The sequence below is a fragment of the Calypte anna genome, chromosome 3 (assembly GCF_003957555.1).
Source record: "Calypte anna isolate BGI_N300 chromosome 3, bCalAnn1_v1.p, whole genome shotgun sequence".
Lineage (NCBI taxonomy): Eukaryota > Metazoa > Chordata > Aves > Apodiformes > Trochilidae > Calypte > Calypte anna.
The window spans coordinates 94,915,738-94,935,684 of NC_044246.1; the positions used below are offsets into that span (position 1 = coordinate 94,915,738).

Genomic DNA, 19,947 nt, shown 5'->3' on the forward strand with positions numbered 1-19,947 from the left:
ATCAAGAAAATATGCAAATAAACCCCATCCTTGTCTAAGGTGCTGCGATGCAGAAGAGTAGAAGAAATTAAATACTTCAACTATATTTTGAGGGCATAAATCTATATTGGAAGGGCCAAATACTACTTATAAAGTTTGCAATAAGAGTATTCTACCCTGTGTGTTTATTCCTTACAAACATGGCAAAAGAATTTTTTTTTAAAAAAAATGCAATTTCTGCTAAGAAATGCTGCAGAAAAGTATTTTTCACACTGATGTTAAGTTTGAAACTTCCTGCAGAAAAAGCCACAAACAACTAAAACACTCTCTGGGGAGATAATGTAGAGGGTAACTTGCAATTTTTACCTTATCTAATGCCAAATAGTACAACTACCAGTTTGCCCTTCTCAAAAGATAACAAACAGCTCATCCTTCTAAGACCTGCTGTTGCAAACAGTATTTGCCTTACTGCGTGCACCTGAGGACCAGTATTAGGGTCCAAGCATCAGATGATGAGTAGCTACAGGAGATCCGCTGACTCCACAGAAATAATTTCACAGATGTTTTTGTGGATTATAAGCACATATTGTTAAATGTTCCACCAAAAATGGGTCAGAGACAATGGGTACCAAAGTGGGTCAGAGCCCATTGAAAAGTACTGGTCATCACCTGTAGTAAAAACCAGGATCAAGTGATATAATCAGAATTAATTGCTGAGATACCAGGACTGACTGAAGGAAGATACAAACATTGTTAAATACCACTGTACATAGCTGCTGTAAAGAAGAGATAAGAACAACAGTAGATACTATTCCTTTCTGAAGAGTAAATTTAAGGTTAGGGGCTAAAAGGTACCCAAAATTACCTGCTGCTCCTTTGAGCTTTTCCCTGTTATCTGCTAAGTCCTTTCTCTGAACAATTTAGGATACATTAATTACTTTGTAAAACACTGGCTAAGTAGCCATCTGAATATTTCACTGTTGATGTTAAATACCATTTTATTCTCCTGTGTGCAGGCGAATAAAAGCAGAAGCAAATGCTTTTATGCTGAGAAATGGAAAAGGAACTTGCTGGCAAAGCCCATGCCTTCTCCTTAGTCTAACATGTTGTACACCAGCAGAACTGTACCACAGTAAGGTGTTAAACAGTGAAGTTCAATCAGATGATTTGAAATAAAATGCTTTTTTCTGATTGTATTTTGAAATTAATGGAAATGGAGTCACTGCTTTTTCAAGTAAATAGTACACTTCCTAGTAGATGAATAGTCACTCATTGGGCTTTGGTACATGGACTACTATGTTCTCAAGATCTGTGTTGCTGTCTCCACAATACTTGTAACTGTGCCAAAATCCGTGGCATTTCCTCTACAGATGATATATATCTGGCAAGAGTAGAGATTTTTAGGAACACAAGTGAACCCAGTGATGTAAAGGGAAATATTCACATACTTAAAATTACATAAATCTAAGTGACAGCAGAACAGAAGCCTAAATTTTCCTCTACTATTGAGTCTGAAAGGACTTCGCATTCATTGCAAGTTCAGTTTTCTGATTTTTATTATTACTTGGTATTTCCTAGAGATTTAAACAAATGATCATTGCTATTTACAGTGCTTTCCATTTATCAGAAGGAATAGCATGTGGAATTTGTATTTGGAGTCATCTTATTTACCTGAAACAACACAAGATGACTGAGCTTTACACAGTTTTACAGACATTTTGTCAGATGAACCAAATGTTGTATATTTTGGTGGCAAATGGAGGAATGCTCAAAGACTGTGATTATTAAAGTTATTGATTTACTTGGCATCTATAATTATGCTGTATCTACCCCAGTACACTTCTTTCTCGTCCTTGATATGTTCTCCCCAGAACAACTAAAAGTAAGGATGTGGGAGATCTTTTTATGTAGAGTAACTTGAAGACCCAGATGTATTACACATTTTCCAAGGTCAAACAAGAAAGAGAATGAAAAAAAGTACAGTGAAGCACTTTAAAACTGGTATCATTCTATAAATTCATGGAGGGAAGGAGATGAACATGCTGTTCACCTGTAGCTCTGCAGTATAATTTTCAGATCAAGTGTTAATGACAGGTAACCTCCCTAGAGATTTATTTGTTCATTTTCTTCCAGGTACAGCATATTAGCTGAAGACTTTTCTGCACAGCCACGTTGCCATGACGTGAATTACAATTAACACTAAGCAGCCAGGGGTTGTTTGTTAGCGTATTAGAGCCGGTGAAGCCGAGTGACTCATTCTATGCTATTTTCAGAAAGAGGACAAGCAATTCATCACAGAACAGATATTAATGAAAGGCTACCTGGATCCCTATAGAGGAACGTCGGCTCTTAAGAAACTCCTCTGCTTTTGTCACTAAAATGGCCTTGTCACTCATCCGTATGGAGGTGCCCTGGCTCTCAGACGCGTGGCGCTGAGCAGCGGCGGTTTCCAAGGCGAGGTTCATGGCCTTGTTACTGTCCAGGCTGTCGGTGGAGTTGTACAACCCCCTCCCATCCTGGGGCCAAGGGGAAATCCTCTGAGTCCGGCTGTCGTGATATGCATCCTGGGTGGATTCTGTGCTGCTCTGTGCTGTGACGGAGATCAGTGGCTTGGAAGTGGTACGAGGGGGTACCGGTGGTGGTGTTTTCTTGTAACTTGTGTAAGTTACAGCTGTTGGAGGAATTGAAAGGAAAACAAAACAAAACAAAACAAAAAAAAAAAAAAAAAAAAAGAAAAGAAGATAAAAAGAAAAAGAGAAATCAAGATTAATCTGATGGAAACTTCATTACAGAAATCGCCTTAATGTTAAGAATACGCTAGTTAAAAATGAAGACACAGAGCCCTTTGTAAACCTCACTATTAGCTGAAAGTGTCTCTCAGAGTCAGCTGAGTATCCACAGCAACATTTTACTGCAACCAGGATGCAAGGGGTGGAAACTGAGGTCTCAGATTATGGTGAAGATGAGAGTTAGTCAGGATTTGTGTATTGTAAGACTTCTCTTGGGTAGGTACACAATGGAGCTTCTGTGGTTGTTCCTGCATAGGGTCAAACTGATAAGAGAAATAAAGGAGGATTTTTTTCCCCCCTCTTCTTACCATCTGAATTCTGGGCTCTGAATTGAAACATGGTATTAAGAAAGTATAAAAAAATATACTGGAAAAAAATACTGTTCAGAAACTTCTATTTTACAGTATGCCACACCTTTAAAAATAGTTCCAGGTGTACTGGCTGGAATTAGGCAAGATTTGCTACTTATACAAGAATATGTTTAAAAAATATCCACAGCACTGTTAATTAGAGAAAATGCCATGCATGCAAAAACCATCACAATATATGCAAAGCTACTAGATACTTGGACAACAAGCAAAAATTATAAGTAATACCAAAAGCAGTGACTTTTTTAGCTACTATCCTGCAGGAAGCCTTAAATCCTTAGAACATTAACTGAACATAAACCTAAATGCAGAGAATATGGAAATAGAGGTATGAAAATGAGTCTGAAATACTGTGAGAACTGGATATACATGAACAGAACTAAAACTTTTAGTCTAGTGAGCAAAGTAGATCTGAGGCTGGTTTAACATAGATTCTGCCTTACAGCAAAGTCTCAATAAAACATCCAAGAAAGCTCTACAGATGCATAATTGTGCCAATACTGTTTCCTTACCAAATTTTAGACATTTTGAAGGATGGACTTTTAGTTATTAATATCACACAGCTGAATTTCCTAATTGTCTAAGCCCACTATGCATTTTGGTACCAATAAGAGCATTTATGTAATGGAACTATTGTTTTCCAAAAGCACGTAGAATCATAAATAAAATTAGAAACTGAAACAAAAAACCATCATGATACAGATTTACTGTACAGGAAAATCTTGTAAAACTGCAGGAATATAAAGATATTATGTTTCCTCATATCAATAATGCTGAAATAGTATAATTTTATACATGCAGATACCAGTATAATGAATGACTTAGGGAAAATGTTCGCCTTTTTTTGCTGTTTTTAAATGCATTGGATATTACAACAGTGACTCAGGTAACCTTGGAATTGAGGTTACTTGAATCCAAAAGGGAATCTACAAGAGTTCCTCTTCCCATAATACAAAAAGGTTTCGACAAGCAATGAAGTTAGAAGGAGCACCTCTCCAATCACGCTTTTTTGTATAAGATTATGATGCAGCTCTCTGAAAACAAAAGACCAGTTTAGGAATTTGCTAATACCTGGGACTGCAGAGCCTGTCTTGCCAGGCTAGCCTATGGGAAAAGTGAGCCTAGAGAAAACTACCCTTAAATTTTGATCCTTGATAGTCATAAATAAAAGAGTGATCATAAATAAAAGTGAGTGAGGCAGAGCTAGGAAGTGGAAACCTTCATTTGAAGCACATTTTGAATTGCTGCTGATGCTGCTCAGTTCTGGTAGAGATTTACAGAGAATCTTCCTCCGAGTTAAATTGCTTTAACAGAGTGAAACATGTGAAAACATGCTCTTCAGATTCTGAGCCTGTGTGCTTCTTTTGAAGTGCCATATTGTTGTCCTATCACCAGTCTTATCTCCTGTCAGCTTTGTTACGATTAGCAAAGAAGAAAGAAAAGACCAGTATTTTTCAGGTGCTTTACGGAATACAGAAAGTTCATGGAAGAAGGAAGAGGCTGTAAAGCTTGGAAATTAAGACAGTGTCTTATGAACTTAATCAGTGGCTCTAGGGAATATTTCCACTGAGAGCTGCCATAATACTGCTCCCTCACCTTCCCTCTGCAAATGCAGAATCAAGTGATCAAAGTGCTGGGAAACATTAGAAATAGAGGCAATGAGGTGCTTCTGTAAGTGAAATCCAGAACAGAAAGCTATTTTTATCTATAATATATGACAGGCTACCACTGTTATAACTACTTGACTGTTTTTTACTGTCTGTCTTCATGCAAAAGAATAGCAGTGAATAATAAAACATATGGTAAATGTGATAATGAGACATCACAAGCAAGTATATCCCTACTACTTGGGCAGAACTTCACTTCTCTATCTAATGAATATAAATGTTAAACTCCTGTTGCAACCCATCATAGCTACTATAATCTTCTTTTATATTTCTAAAAAAGAAAAATTAGCCTTGTGGCAAAACCAAAGCTGCCACTTACTTTTTTTTTTTCCCCTTCCCTAAGACTGAACACTTTTTTCTGGAAATTTCTGACTGTTTTGTTGGGGTGACATATTTTAAAGCCACCAAGTATCACAATTACTGCAGTATTCTGTCAAGCATTTGATCATGAGCACTAAACACAAATTAAAAAAACCACAGATGTTCAACAGGGAGAAGAAATCAGGAGAAACACTGAAAGTTTGTGAAAAGCTGGATACAGATTTACAGTTAAATGTGGCAGGAAGAAATCCGATTAATTTCTAAGCTACAGTCATAGAGATCAAATATTAAGTAGGGAATAAAAAAATCCATCTCTACACAGCTAATGAGTTCATATCTGGAACAAAGTTTCAGAGCCACAGAAATCTGGGACTAATTGGAGACTGTAACAAAATCAGGTAAGAGGATGGAGGCGTGAATTTGTGAGGCAAATCTTGCCACCAAATTCTATTTGCTTTAATCACTCAAGCGGTTCTACTGAAGTAAATGGGATAACTTAGATGAATAATTGACCTAGATTTGTTTTAGATAAACTTGGTATGTATTGCTGACTTAAGAGATGACTACATAATAGATTAGGGGCTTATTAAAGTAACCCTGTAATTCATAGTTTACTAACCATGCTTGGTCTGTGGTCTCTGACAAATAAGTATTGGCTTAAGGTCTGAAGCATGGAATTTTATGTCACTTTCAAAATTTTTGCCATTAATTATTATGCCTGTGTATGTTCCAGTTTTCAGCAGCAGTGTCTTTTTTATCACATCCAATTCTTGGCCCTAGCAGTCATACATGCAATGTAACACATATGGGAAGAAACACTTCCCTTTCGTAACAGAAAATGAGCTTCTTTTCCATATATTATCCCCTTCTTAGGCTGATGGACAGGAGTTCCTGTCCCCTTTCTACTATTTGCTGCTTTGCAAATTTTATTTGCCTTAGTGGATATTAGTTGAAAGCAAGTACATAAAACCTCCTCAGCCCTGTTTCATGTCTCTCCCATTTCTTGGGCCATCATTCTACAAGCTCCACAGCTGCGGTGTGTTCTGCCTTCCCTGTTGGGAGGGCTGGTGCTAGGCAATGGAGCCCTGGGGTACTGAGCACTGGCAAGGACAGTGTCCCAGGAACTCCACTCAATGGTTGGTGCTGGAAGCTGAATTGGGAAAAAGAAGACTGGGATGGAGGGTGCCTAACTGTCCCCAAGAGGGACAAGCTGGGTGCTGGCCTACACAAAAGCTGGGGATGAAACACACCACAGGAACAGTGGTGTATGCAAAAGCAGAGTACCAGGAGGGCAGAGCTAGCACAATACTTTAGACAGCTTGAAGTTGCAGACTTCAGTGTCAGCAGAGACATGCTTCATGTTTTGACATATAAAACATCAATCCTGGACAGTCTTATGTTGCTTCTGTGTCTCACAGAAGATGACTGAAGATTTTTGATTTCTTTAGTTTTCTGAGTAGATTTGGTGTGTGAATGCTGGGCACGCTTGACACTTCTCTCATGAATCCTGCTGCTGAGCAAGGAAGCTCAAGCAAAGTAAAAGCAATGGCCTTTTGTTGGGCTGTTAATCTGTTTGGAAAATCTATAGCTGTTCTGAAATGCAAAGAAAAAGAAAGTAGATGGAACAAGAAGGAGATAAATCTTTTTAATATTTAGACTAAACACAAGGAATTATGAAAAAGATATAAAAACTTCTCTTCCAGTTGTATTCAAAGGCTATCTTAATATCTAAAGCTGAATTTCTTTTTTGCCTTTCTAAAATAAAGTAGGAAAAATATTTTTTTTGAGATCATAAGATATGGACTATCTCCATCTGTTAGCTTATGATAATCAACTAAAAATTCTAAAATATGGTAAAAACCAGTTCTAATCTGTCTAGGTATATGTTTCTATTCTATGATTCTATGATTTCAGACTTCTACAGGAGTGGAAGTATTCAGTGTTCAGGTACTTGCCTCTTACTTCAACATAAACACATGCAACTGGCTCTGCTGAGTTTTTCTTTAAGGAAGGACATTGTTCAAGGAATGGAGAGAAAACAAAATTGTTCTGTGCTGCTTCAAAGTGCTCTAGACTAAAAGATGATGAAAACCAGGTATAAATTGCTGAGGAGAAAGCAGGGAGCAATGCAGCATAACATGCATTTATTTGTCACTCAGGCAGGAAAAAGGGTAACACATCAATTTGTTTCTGTAAGGATCATTGCCTTTACGTAAAGAGTGCTGTGCCCATTCATGCCAGTTCCAGTTATCTGCTCCTCACATCCAATCCCAACCCTTCTATGATTCTTTCACTTATATTTGATACCTTAATTGCTAGATGACTGTCACATATACAAGATTGCCTGTCAGTGCTGAATTTGGCACAGAACAACCTGTGCTGTAAACTACATTAATTTCTCTTATGTGCTTTCTGATCCCGGCTGGGAAGCACTGGTTGGAACCAGAGCACAAGGCATTATGGAAATACTGCAAAATAACCAAGAAGAAATTCCACCACTGGAGATTTGGCAATTTGATGGTTAGGGCACATACAGTAGAAATCCAAGGAAAGTCTACTGATTAATCATAAGTAAGGGTGGGGGTGTTTATTTAATTGGTATACCTGGAAGCAGAATGTCCCTCTTAATCTACACTGCATTTGACTAAACTTCCTCAAGGTTACTGTTGGTACAGCCATAGAAATAAGTCAGCTACTCTGCCCATATTTCAGTGCTAACACCGTTCATACTCAAAATAAAATGACAAAAAATAATTCAATGTAGATGTACCTTCAGGTTATCCGCAGAGATTCACAGTCAAAAGGCAGAAGGAGGGACGTGATATATTTGATAAAGTATCGGTGGCCACAGGTGACATTCAGAACACCTTTCAAAGCCAGCCTCTTAATAAATCACTGCTGTTGGTCCATCTGAGAGATAGAGTAACCTGAGGGTTTTTTACAAATCAATATAACCACTAAGCACTAAGCACTTAGTCAAAATAACATTATTTAGGCTGAGATCACAAAGTTAACTGAATGATGAATTTACATGAAAGCACCATCAATTAAAGGAAATGTTTGTCCCTTATGACACACTGCAGGAGTAAACTGGATTTTCTGTTTTGTAGGAAGGCTTATTCAGAAGGAGGATAATTACACTGCAGGGAGCATGGATCTGCCTTGGAGGCATTGCTCCCAGGGGCATAGTGCTGCAGGCAGGCAGATTCTCTGAGGAACCACTGCACGGAGAGAAATACGGTGCACACTCCCAGGCTGATGCTAGATTTTCTGCTTTGCACAGGGAAGGCAAATGCTAAGCCTGAAACCATTTCAGAACAGGAAAAAGAGTCCTTCTCAAAATTAAAAGCTACAATTAAATCTAATCCCGTATGAAAAGAGTACTCAGTTACTATTGCTATAGTCTTTTGACCATCATGGATACTGTTCTAGCCGAAGGATTTTATAGTCCCAGTTAAAATGGCTGCCCTTGAAATGCTCTGAAATCTCTTCAGTGTGTTCCATCATGGTCATGAGGACCTCTGAGCTACTCCTAAAATAAAAATTGATGTATGGATGTATAATAGTTACTTCTCAAAACAAAGAATGATGAACATTAAAAGACCATTTAGAAATCAAAGGTGACTTTTGAGAGGAAAAAAAAAATCTTAGCCACTGAAAGAATTTATTTCCCACAAAAAAGAAGGAACTCTTTGATAATTTTACTATCAAGCTATGGATGTCAAAAATAAATATACAAATCCCTATTTAAAAACAAGGATGTTGGAACACATCTTTTTATACGTGCCTATTGTCATCTTCCATTATACACTGGTCCCCAGTGCCAAACATAATTAAAAGGAGGTGTTAGTGTCAAACAGGACAATTTAATTTTTACACTGTAGAGCTGGCTTTTCCTAAAGCCAAATTCTGAAATGTTAGAAAGGGGGTTCCTTCTTGGATCAGCTATACCCTTGAATTTCAGTCATAACAAGATGATTTAGAAAGGCTTAGTTTTGACATGTGTAGCTTCTGGCTTAATTAAGAAAAATTGGTCAGCTATAATGAGGAGAAAAGGTTGAGGCAACTTAGACTGTTTGGATGCAGTTCTGCTGTTTTCGATGTGTGTGATCAGTGGCCACCATCACTGGTAATTTGGGATCTGCTTTCTGTTTTCAGTGCTGGAGCAGTATGTGCTCAGGCTAACTGAGAATAAACACAAGTCACAGAGTCATAGAAACACAGAGCTGTTTGGGCTGGAAAAGAACTTTAAGATCACTGAGTCCAATGACAAACCTAACATTGTGAAGTCCATCACTAAGCCATGTCTGTAAATGCCATATCTGCACACCTTTTAAATACATCCAGGGATGGTGACTCAACTGCTTCCCTGGGCATCCTGTTTCAGGGCCTGAAAACATTTTAGGTGAAGAAATTTTTCCTAGTTCCAACCTGACACCACTCTCCTCGGTGTAAATTGGCACTGTTTCCTCTTGTCCTCTCAGTTGTTACTCAGAAGAGACCAACCCCTAGCTTACTACAGCCTCCTTTTAGGTAGTTGTAGAGGTCAAGTTATAGAGACAAGTTCTCCATCAGCCTTCTTTTCTCCAAGCTAAAGAACCCCAGTTCCCTCAGCATCTCCTTGTAAGATTTGTGCTCTAGACCCTGCATCAGTTTTGTTGCCCTTTTCTGGACTTGCTCTAGCACTTCAAAGACCTTCTTGTAGTGAGGAGCCCAAAACTAAACACAGTATTTGACATGCAGCCTCACCAGGGTTGAGTAAAGGGGGAAAAACCCTCCCCTAGTCGTGCTGGCCACTCTATTTCTGATTCCAAATCATAAAAAAGACTTCTCAAATGCACCCTCTTTGCACTTCAATTTAAACATTGTCTGCCTGTGAGTGTAGAGCAAGTGAAGATGATGTGTCACATTCTCATACAGTACAGGCTCCTCCAGCCCTTGTATTTGCTGCTTCCTGAAGAGGTTCTTTGCTTGCTGCTTTGCTAGTTTAAGATCCTGTTGTTTCTGAGGGCTTTCCATGTTCAAGAGTTTCTCTATTTGTAAGGTTATGAGAGTGTGTTTTGAACTGTAAGGCTATTCAAACCTCCCAGAAATAGTCATTAAAACCAATGTCATAGTGTGCTTGAGATTCAAGAGAGCATTTTGTTTTAAATGAAAGTAATTCTTTTAATCAAATCTTGGATAAATTTCCCTTAAACAAAATCAGAGAGATATTTTATTAACTTATCTTTCTGCTTACTTTTTCTAATTCAGCCCTCCACAGTAAATCCTAGCCACTAAAGGGACCAGGAATTTTCTGAAGACTTTTGCATTTGGATATTGATGAAAAGAACACTGTTTCTTACTTTCTAGATTAAGCAGTAAGAAACTGTGTTACATTCCCAGTGATATTTTTGTGACATATTTTGTTGGGAAGATTGCTTATAACTAGATGAGTTTTATCAGCATGGTTTATATGATGGGTTGCATTTTATTTAAACTACAAAACCCAAAGCACTGTCTAGGTGGAAGGTATCTATAACTTCCTATTCTTTTTTCCTAATGGGTCATTTTACATGTATATTTAGGTAAACCTGGATATTTGTTACACCCTAAAGTCAGCTGTTAATTAGTGATCTTATGTTGCCACAGTCCATGGAGGCAAAATGCTGCATTTACCTTGTGCCACTTTTTTCAGTTGGGTCTTTCAATAACTGAATTATATCATACCTTCAAGACAGTATTTCAGAACTATACATGGGAAATCATCTCTTTTCATATTGGTTATTTAGAAAACAGTCATGCAAGTCTAATTTAGTTGATGATATCTTTTAGAATTACAGGAACAGAAATAACCAACGTTGGGGCAATATTCACCCATCTTGGATGTTTATTTCACTAGGAAATTAATCATCCTACGCAGATGCCTACTTTTCTCCATCAACCATAAAGAAAATCAAGGACAATCAGCTCAGATCTGGAGATCTAAGTTTAAAATGCCTAAAGGAGTGACACAAAGTCCAGCCCAAAAGCTCTGTCTCTGGGTCAGCACTGGTAGGACTCTGGTCCTACCTACTTAGACATAACTTCTCCTGTGTTCCCTTAGTTGTATTCACTGTAAACTTGAGAGCTTCATCTTGTCTTCTCCATGCCCCCTGTGATTTGCCTGTTGTTACATTTCTGCATTAATGACTGAATCCTAATTTCCTGTTCCTCCATCCCTTCTGATGGAGTGCCTGACTACACAGCAACTAGTAATAGCTTGGCCCAACATCCCTTTGTAGCTCCACAGAGGTATTAAGAACAAACTCTACCTATTTCTGTAGTTTTAAAATTGATTGTGGAGTTTTAGCCAGGGAGATAGACTGTGCTGTTAATCTCACTGAAGTTACTGATACTAAAGTCAGTGGAATCAGACCAATTGACACAAACTCAGGATCTGGACCATTATAATAATGTATTATTGAGACAGGCAAGATTTGAGCTTTTTAAATTTGACTTCTGAAAAGAGGTTTTGAAAATAGCACATCACTAAGCCATTGCTGTCATACAAATCCTATATAAAATGTTATTTTTAAGCAGATCTTGAGATCTCACTGCTAAACAGAAAATACATAGCTTGTGAAAAAAAGGCTGAAATCAGTAGCATGACTTGCAGCCTCAATCATAACTTACTGTCATAAGGCAGAATTATTGGATGAGTCATTTATTTATTTTTTTTTCAAGTCTGTGTGTGCATCAGGTTAGACTCAATATTCAGAATGAAACAACTCTTTTTAGACTTAAGTTCTGAACAGCTATTTGATTTTGTACAGGAAACTAACAATTTAGTGGAAATGTGACCACTAAATTTGGAAAAAGCTGAAGTCTAAGTACACACTACAATCTCCCAGGAGGAGAGCAGCATAAAAGGAATGACTGTAATCAAGTCAGTCAGTGTGGAAGTTGTTACCTCCACATTGAGGAAGCTGAGGTCTGTAGGCAGCCCATGCTACGCAAATGGTAAAATCTGTTTTGACAGTGTAATTAATGTTAGTCTCAAAACAGAAATGCAAATCAAACAAGACATCAAGGTCAGACCCTGTAAGCCTTTGCCAAAGTCAAAAAAGATGCAGGCAACCTCATGGATTGCTGATGGACTAGTTATAAAGGTTTCTATTTTAAATCGGTTAATTAGAGAGAAATTATAGCCTAACCAGCATCCTGTACATGAAAAAGCAAAGTGCTGACAGCTGTTTTGCTCTTCTAAACAGTTCCTCTGTGCCTCTAAAATACAGAAGTTGCATTTAAAAAGAGAGTCTCAGTGTTTTGGTATCAGAAAGGAAAAGTGTACCTTTAACTACAGTCTATTTCATTTACAAAATGTAGATGCAGCTTTTCAAGAATACAGATTGCATTTGTCACAAAAGAGTAAAAGACAAATAGAAAAAAGGGATCCAAAAGCTTGAGGTAATTCTTACTGGGTGACTCTTTTCACATTGAAATAAAATAGAAAATTTGAAAATGTTTTTCAGTAAATCAGATCAATATTGCTACAATTCTGTACCTAAAAAAAATAATTAAGCTCTTCTTGAACTCCCACATATTCTTATCACTCAAGTGATAAGAAGTTCCATCAAACTCCTAAACCAATGCACAGAGATATTATGTAGGCTTATAACTGGTTTTGGTTTTATATTTCCTATTCTTATTCTTACAGTAACTACATGCAACTTGTGATTTTCTTTAATTTACAGGGAGAAATTCTAAACTGAATATGAGAAACAGTTTACTTACTTAATGTTATGGAGCATTGCACAGTAGAATAATCTCAACAATGCATTATGATAACTGTCCTACAGTAAAGAATTTAAGACATTACAAACTATTTTAATTAAAAATAATGTAACACCTTTGACTAGTTTAATCCACAGAGAGCTAGGAGTCTGGACAAGAAGTGAACTTTTGAGATGAGTAATGATAGAGGCAATAGTCAAACCAAGAGATCTTTTTACCCAAGCTGCAGATGCAGTTGGTCAAAACCAGAGCTCAGGGAAGTACTTGCAGGCTGCCAGCCCTGTGTTTTGGTACAGCAAGTGATGCTCCTGGGTTTCCAGCTCTCAACTCTGTAGTCAGAGCATGGCCCTCTCAGATATCCAGGGGGGGTAAGGGATGGGAATAGGATTTAATTTTTTAATGGGACCAGTATTTAATCTTTGATTTCATCCTGTAAGACAATTTGATTTTTACATCATATTTGTAAAAGTTAGCAAACTATGCTGTTATCATTGTAGACTGTTTTTACAGGCAACAGTGAGAAACAGGGACATCCAGAGGATAACTTCTTTCATGACAGATAGGGATCCTAGAGAAGATAAATCACGTTTCGCTGAGTATAATAGAGTATTAATGTGGCTGCCTTTGACAACTGATTTTAGACATATGTATTAGGTGAGATGAATTTTTGTGACCAAAATTTTTATTTTTTACTTTTTTTAATTGGAGGAATGTGACAAAGAGTGGGAATATAAATATTTTTATGGACACAGAACTATCCCAAAAGGTAAAGAAATGCATACAAAAATCATGACTCATTGATATGCTGTTCTCAGTCTTGGGAAAGCAAGTAGCAGGTTACTCACTGCAAACTCAGTATCTTCCCTAGCACTGTTTGGACATGAGTGGCTTGCATTGATCCGATATTTGTGGTTTCCAGTGCATTTATTTTAATGGGCTATAGACTGAGACTAAACCTTGGCCTTAGAGTGAGTTTAATGCTTAGTATTGAGGTGCTATTAGGTGAATGTAAGAGACCTCGGTGTATGTAAGGGTTTGATGACTCTCTTGATGAACAACAGAGTGTTCAGTGTGAGTCAAACTCACCTAAACATTATCTCAAACCTTTTTAGAGATCTAAGCTCTCTTGCCTAGCCTACAGCTACTTGTCCAGAAGGATGCAATTCTCATAGGTCTCATATGGATGTCTCAAATGGTACCATGCAATTATCTACTAATATTAATGATGTAAACACTTTGAAAATACGAAATATGTCTCTCAAATCAGTATTTTTTCTGCTCTTGGATCGTAACAATTACATATTACTAATATGAATTTATTATCACGGGAACTTAGAAAACTAGTTTGCACAAAAGCACCTATGTTTAGATTATTTCACCTGGAGGTAAACCCCACACCACTCAACTTATCTGTCTGGCCAGAGGATAAGTCTGTTTGATTATCCCCTAGGTAGGTCACCAATTTTAGTATATTTATTTCTCTGATCCTCTGGAAAAAGTCTTTCAAGTACATTTTAATTAACAGGTTTACCAGTTGCCCTTCTAGGGCAGATCTGAGTCTGAATAAAACTCCTGACACAGAAATGGAGACTTAAGTGCAGCTTATCCTGCTGAATCTTTATGTCAGGAAAGTGAAATTAGAGGATGGTAGTTGATGGGAGGCTGGCAGAGATGGGCAAACACCTGAAGAGGGGTTTTTTTTGACTGCTAACAAAAAGAGCATTTACTGGACATAAAACTAAAGATAACTAGAAAAGTTTTTCTCCTACTTCTGTATGTCTCCACTGAACACAAATTCACTGTTATTGGGAAGAATTCAGGTGGCAGCTGTCCACCAGCATTCTGTTCTCTTGGAAAAGTCAATTTTGCAAGTTAGAAATAATGTTTCTCAGGAGAAGTTAATATGAAAATGGCAAGCATTAATCAAAAAGTCCTTGCCATGAGGCAGAACTGTAGTGAAAGCACATGAACTCACCTCTCTAAATGCATGGTAATATATTTTCAGAAAGAGGTTTACTAGCCAATGGACATTCTAGAAGCAGAAGGGTCCCTTTGGAAGCAAGACATTACCTGCCACAAAGGAGTTCATTGCTAATGTGAAGTGCAGCTCTCTTCCTTCACATATATACTATATCTGGCCCCTGTGCCTTTGCCAGGACCCACAGGAGAGGAATTCTATGGATATACATGCAGGTTTTTGGAAGAATTTCTTAGCTGTGAAGAAGCCAGAGCAGAACAAAACTCACATCCCCATTGTACTGAAAGTGTAACAAAGTTAAGGGTCAATTTGTCAGGAAGCAACACTGGGTTAACTTCAAGATAGTTATGCTTAGTTATATTAACAGATGGACCAAGATTCTCATGAAATATTACACATGAGCTGGCAAAATTCAGTGTCAGAATGCAATCACAAATGATGTCTGTATGCCCAGCACAGCCAGCATTGCTGTTCCATTGCACATGGCATCATTATAGCTCCTGACAAACAAATGCCTTCAACAAAATCCAGGACTATATACATGCAGAGCTTCTGAGAAGACTTTTAGAGGCTTTTTCATTCACAAGCGACCATGGTAGGAGAAGCACTGTCAGAAGAAAGGCCCTGTCTTCTTTTTCACTACGAGTGCAAGGAAGTACAATGAACTTGTGCTTCTGGGCTCATCCTCTTTGAGTTTTCCCCAGCTGCACAGACCTACCTGAGGACAAAACCCTCTGGCAATCCCAAGCTAAATGGCTGAAGTGAGCTTTACCTCTGCCACTGTTAGCTTCTAACATGTCAGGAAGACTTCGAGCACTGAACAGTGAATTACCTTCCTTGCATGTTTGTTTGTTTGTTTGTTTGTTCTTTGTTTGTTTGGGTTTTTTTAAGCATTTTTTCTTTATAATGTCATACAAAAATGAAGCTGAGAAAATGCTGTGAAAACCGATCCCACAGAACAGCTTTGAAGCCAAATTCCGTCAGGGAAGGGAGCATGGGTGTCCTTTTTAATAAAGAATGAACCAGCTGTCTGGCAAATCTAATAGGTTACGGAGGAATTATGTCAGGCACAGAACAGCAGGAGTAAGAAAGAAACACTCATTACACATTTTTTAAACTAACCATAGGTGGAAGGCAGCGACTGCATTTTTTATCTTTGCCTCTGCAGATCGTCTGTACCAAGGAGAATGAAAATTATGGAAAGCTCTTGGCTACTGCTCCAACTGTTTTCATGCCTCATCAGCCTGAAGAGGCCAGGCAACCAGGCAGCCTCGATTAGCACATCCTTACTCCACCTCAGGGAATCCCAGACTTATGAACACTTGCAAAAGCCCCTTGGCCATCCCTTGTTGACCTCCTCAAACCAAAGGGCTGATGTCACCTTCATCCCACTGACTCCCTGGGCCATTTCCACCATGTAAAGATGCTACTAAACAGCAGTGTCAGCATAGCAGCAGAACTTCAACATCTTTAAAAGAATTAAAGATTAACTCTTCCCCCCAGATACACCCAGAGCAATGAAAATGATGTGTGCATATTCAAGTGTAGAACTAGGCTCATCGTTTGTTAGTACAAGATTTATTCTCACAGTTTAGGCACACAAGTTGGCACAGTATCATACTATTAACTCGGGATCCCCAAGTGCTCCCACAGATATATGGTGTGTTTCCTGCAGAGAATTAGAGCGCCAAATAATTTCATGGAGCCCCAACAGTAATTAAGCAAAGTCAATAGGCAAATTATAATTGAGAAAACAGCCTTCTATATATTAAATCCTTTGTGGTTTTAAACATACCTTTTGTGGATACTACTCCTAAGTGTTCCTTAGCAATAGATACCTGTTCAAACCTCCAAGACTCAGCATTTTTTTTTTACAGAGAACAGAAATGTGGAGAAGTTACTCCATGCATATGTTTCCTCTCATTCAGCTGGATTTTCCTAGCCTTAGTGCTTGGATTAAGAAGATCCAAGCAGCCATCTGGATGAAACATCTCATTCTTGAAAAGGAATAAAAGGTAATATTTTATATATATACAAATATATATATTTATATATGTATAAAATGCAAAAGAAAAGGGAAGTAAAAGAAATAAAAGGAAATGATTAATTTATTGATCGCAAAAAAATTTCTTTTATGAATTGAGGAGTGTAATTTTTTAATTTCTATATTTACACACATTTATGAAATTCCTATGAGTCTTCTTTCGTAACCTTTCCTTATGGGAAAGATGGTCAAGACCCTTTGTCCTCTTAGTTATCCTTCACTGGCCTTTATTAGCTCCACATGAGTAGCACCATGACTTAAACTTTTGCCTGACCCTGGTAGCTTCATATTTTTTTAAAAAACAAAAACAAAAAAGCAACACAAAAACACAGAACCACCACCCATCAAAAAAGCCAACAAAACAACCTCAGAGGAATAACTATTGGCATTAGTGGTCAGATAGCAACCAGATAATCAGTCCTTGTAGTGTCTGAAGGAATGGCTGTGCTATGGAGCAATACAGCTTCTCACACCTTTATGCTTGTGAGGACATGATAAAGCAATCTTTTTACTGTCTATGATATTTATGGCTAAATATCAAACATGGGCTCTAAAAATTCACTCTAAGTAGCACCTTATTTAAAAAATGGAAAACTGAAAATAGCTTTGTCAGGAGAAAGGGAACCTGCAATACCTCAGGCATTCTGAGTGATCGGATGAGCTGTAATTGAAAACTCTCTCATGCAATGTGACCTTGTTCGAATTAATTGGTTTTGGAATTAGTGCTCAATAGTTCAGTAAATGTGGAATTCTCTGAAGTTTACTTGTTTCCAAGCAGAGTCCTACTGGCTGAGAGAAGTAACATGGACAAAAGAGAGTTCTCTATTTGTCATCTTTTTCAGTGGACTCTTTACTGAGCAGGAGTTTAGTGGAGCTACCTGCTATGAATTAGTTAAAAGGAGGTGCATAATACAACTGATCTGAAAAGTTTGCATTATGATGTTTTCCAGAAAAAAAGAAGTCATTGTAGTGCAGTGTACTGGCCTCTTAAGACCAGAAACCATATGCCCCAAAGTTAGCAGTGTCTCATTCTCTTTCTCTCAAGATTGGCTAGAAATCTCTGAAGTGGAGAAATGATCTTGGACTGACACGTAACATAGGACAAGAAGTCCACGGTACCCTTATGTACTGTGATGCCATTGTGCTGGTGTCCATAGCCAGGTGGAGTTCTTATGTCATTAATCTATTCATGAAGTAATACAGTTATAACCAAAAGAACCTGGGGTTAGAAGAAAATGTGAAGTAGTTTTAAGAAACTGAAAACTAATTTCATTTTATTCATCAGTCTAAAAGCTTTGCTTGTTGCTGGAGAAGGATTTTGTACCTCTGACTGAAGTGCTTCTGTTCCACCTTTTATGATGTTTGGTCTTTCCACTTCAGTAATTTCAATTTGCATATAAAAGTACTATTCACTGAGCAGATATCCCACCTGGTGGGTGAGTGTCCAGAACAGTAGGTTAAAGAACATTGTCTCTCTCAATGAAGGTGAAGCTGTTTTATATAATGTATAATAATGCCATCAGGACGAACTGTCTGTGCCCCCCACATCTGGATGTGGTTTTCAAGTTATCCTGGATGGCCAGAAATGTAGATACAAAATTACTCTCTGTCTCAGAGAAGAGATTTTAACATGTTCTTCTGTTTCACAGCAGACCATGCTGAATTCTACTTCTAGTATTGCTGCAATCCAGTATTTCTGCATTCAAGTTAAAACAAGCAAACAAACAAAAATTAAAACCAAGACCCTAAAACCAACAAATCAACTAATCAAAACAAACCAAACCCCAAAAAACAATAAGGAAATATCCTGAAATATTCTGTACCATATGGAGTAAGTCATATACAAGACTATCTCTACATATAGGACATGCAACAAAAATAACATGACCTTCTCAGGCAAAGGGGAGGTTAATATTTTCCAGGCTTTGTAGCTCAGGTGTCTTGTGTATGTCCCCACAGCACTCTGCTACACAAGCCAAACGTTGCTGGGAAGGAGCTGACAGCACAGTGTATATCCATGCAGATAATCTACTTACACAACAGGGACCCAAGAGGGTACTACCTGGAAAAGTGACCCAGATTTTATGCACTCTTCCTGAAAAATGAAGCATTGCTTGCAGGAGTAGCAAAGATGTAAGGCAGTAGTAGTTAGGATGACTACTGCACTTCGTGACTTCCCATTCAGGAAATTACATGTTGTCTGTGATGGAGGGACAAGGTGGGAGGCAGCAGCAGCTGGAGCTGTATTTTCTCAGCTGTGCATCTGACAGCTGCAAATGGATACAGTTCTGAGACAGAAAGCATACACTGTCATTCAGGGCTTTTAACATGACAGATTCTTTACTGGGTTCATTATCTCTTTATAAAATCAAACGAGATGGCTAGAAATGCCCTAACCACAATGAAATATGATTCTTAGCAAGGGTCACAGGGAGTCCAGTTTGCCAGGAGTTCTGGCTGTCTCCTCTGCACTGACACTCAGCTCATTCATGGACACCTGGAGCAACAGGCAGCACCAATGTCTTGTCACACTCTCTCCATTAGAGGTGAAGAAGCCCAGTTCAGCAAATAAATAAACTACATAGGTCCATGCAAAAGTTATGCATTCATTAGTACCATATCTACTACCAATGAACCCTCTTGCTTTCTCTGCAAAGCTGTATACCTTTAAGAGAGAACTAGTTCCTTGTAGTTTTCCCATTTTTGTTTTTAGAAAACACTGTTAACAGAATCCATTAATAATTTTCCAATTAGTATTCATTATAATTGCAACCTGACTACCTTAGAAAAGCTATTAATGCATCCAGAAACATTTTAGGGAACTGCAACTGTAAATATACCTTCCATGCTTCTGTAATTGAATTAATAGATCAGATATTATAATTTTTTTTTCATTTACATATTTAGTTACGGGACTTCTTAGCTAAACCTGTGTATTAAGATTTAACTGCTTTAAAACATCCAGAGGCAGCCATTACCTATATCACTAAAATTTTAAGTAATAATTACATAACAATGACTGTTAATTCTTTCTAAGAAATAACTT

General features: G+C 37.9%; 1 protein-coding gene across 1 annotated transcript in view; it reads right to left on the reverse strand.

The window, feature by feature from the left end:
• Window positions 1-19,947, reverse strand: part of DLGAP2 (DLG associated protein 2) — an 85,056-nt gene that overhangs the window by 27,016 nt on the left and 38,093 nt on the right. The window contains exon 5 of the mRNA XM_030447276.1: window positions 2,301-2,650. Within this exon, the coding sequence (XP_030303136.1) occupies window positions 2,301-2,650 (350 nt within the window). The remainder of the gene's footprint in view (window positions 1-2,300; window positions 2,651-19,947) is intronic.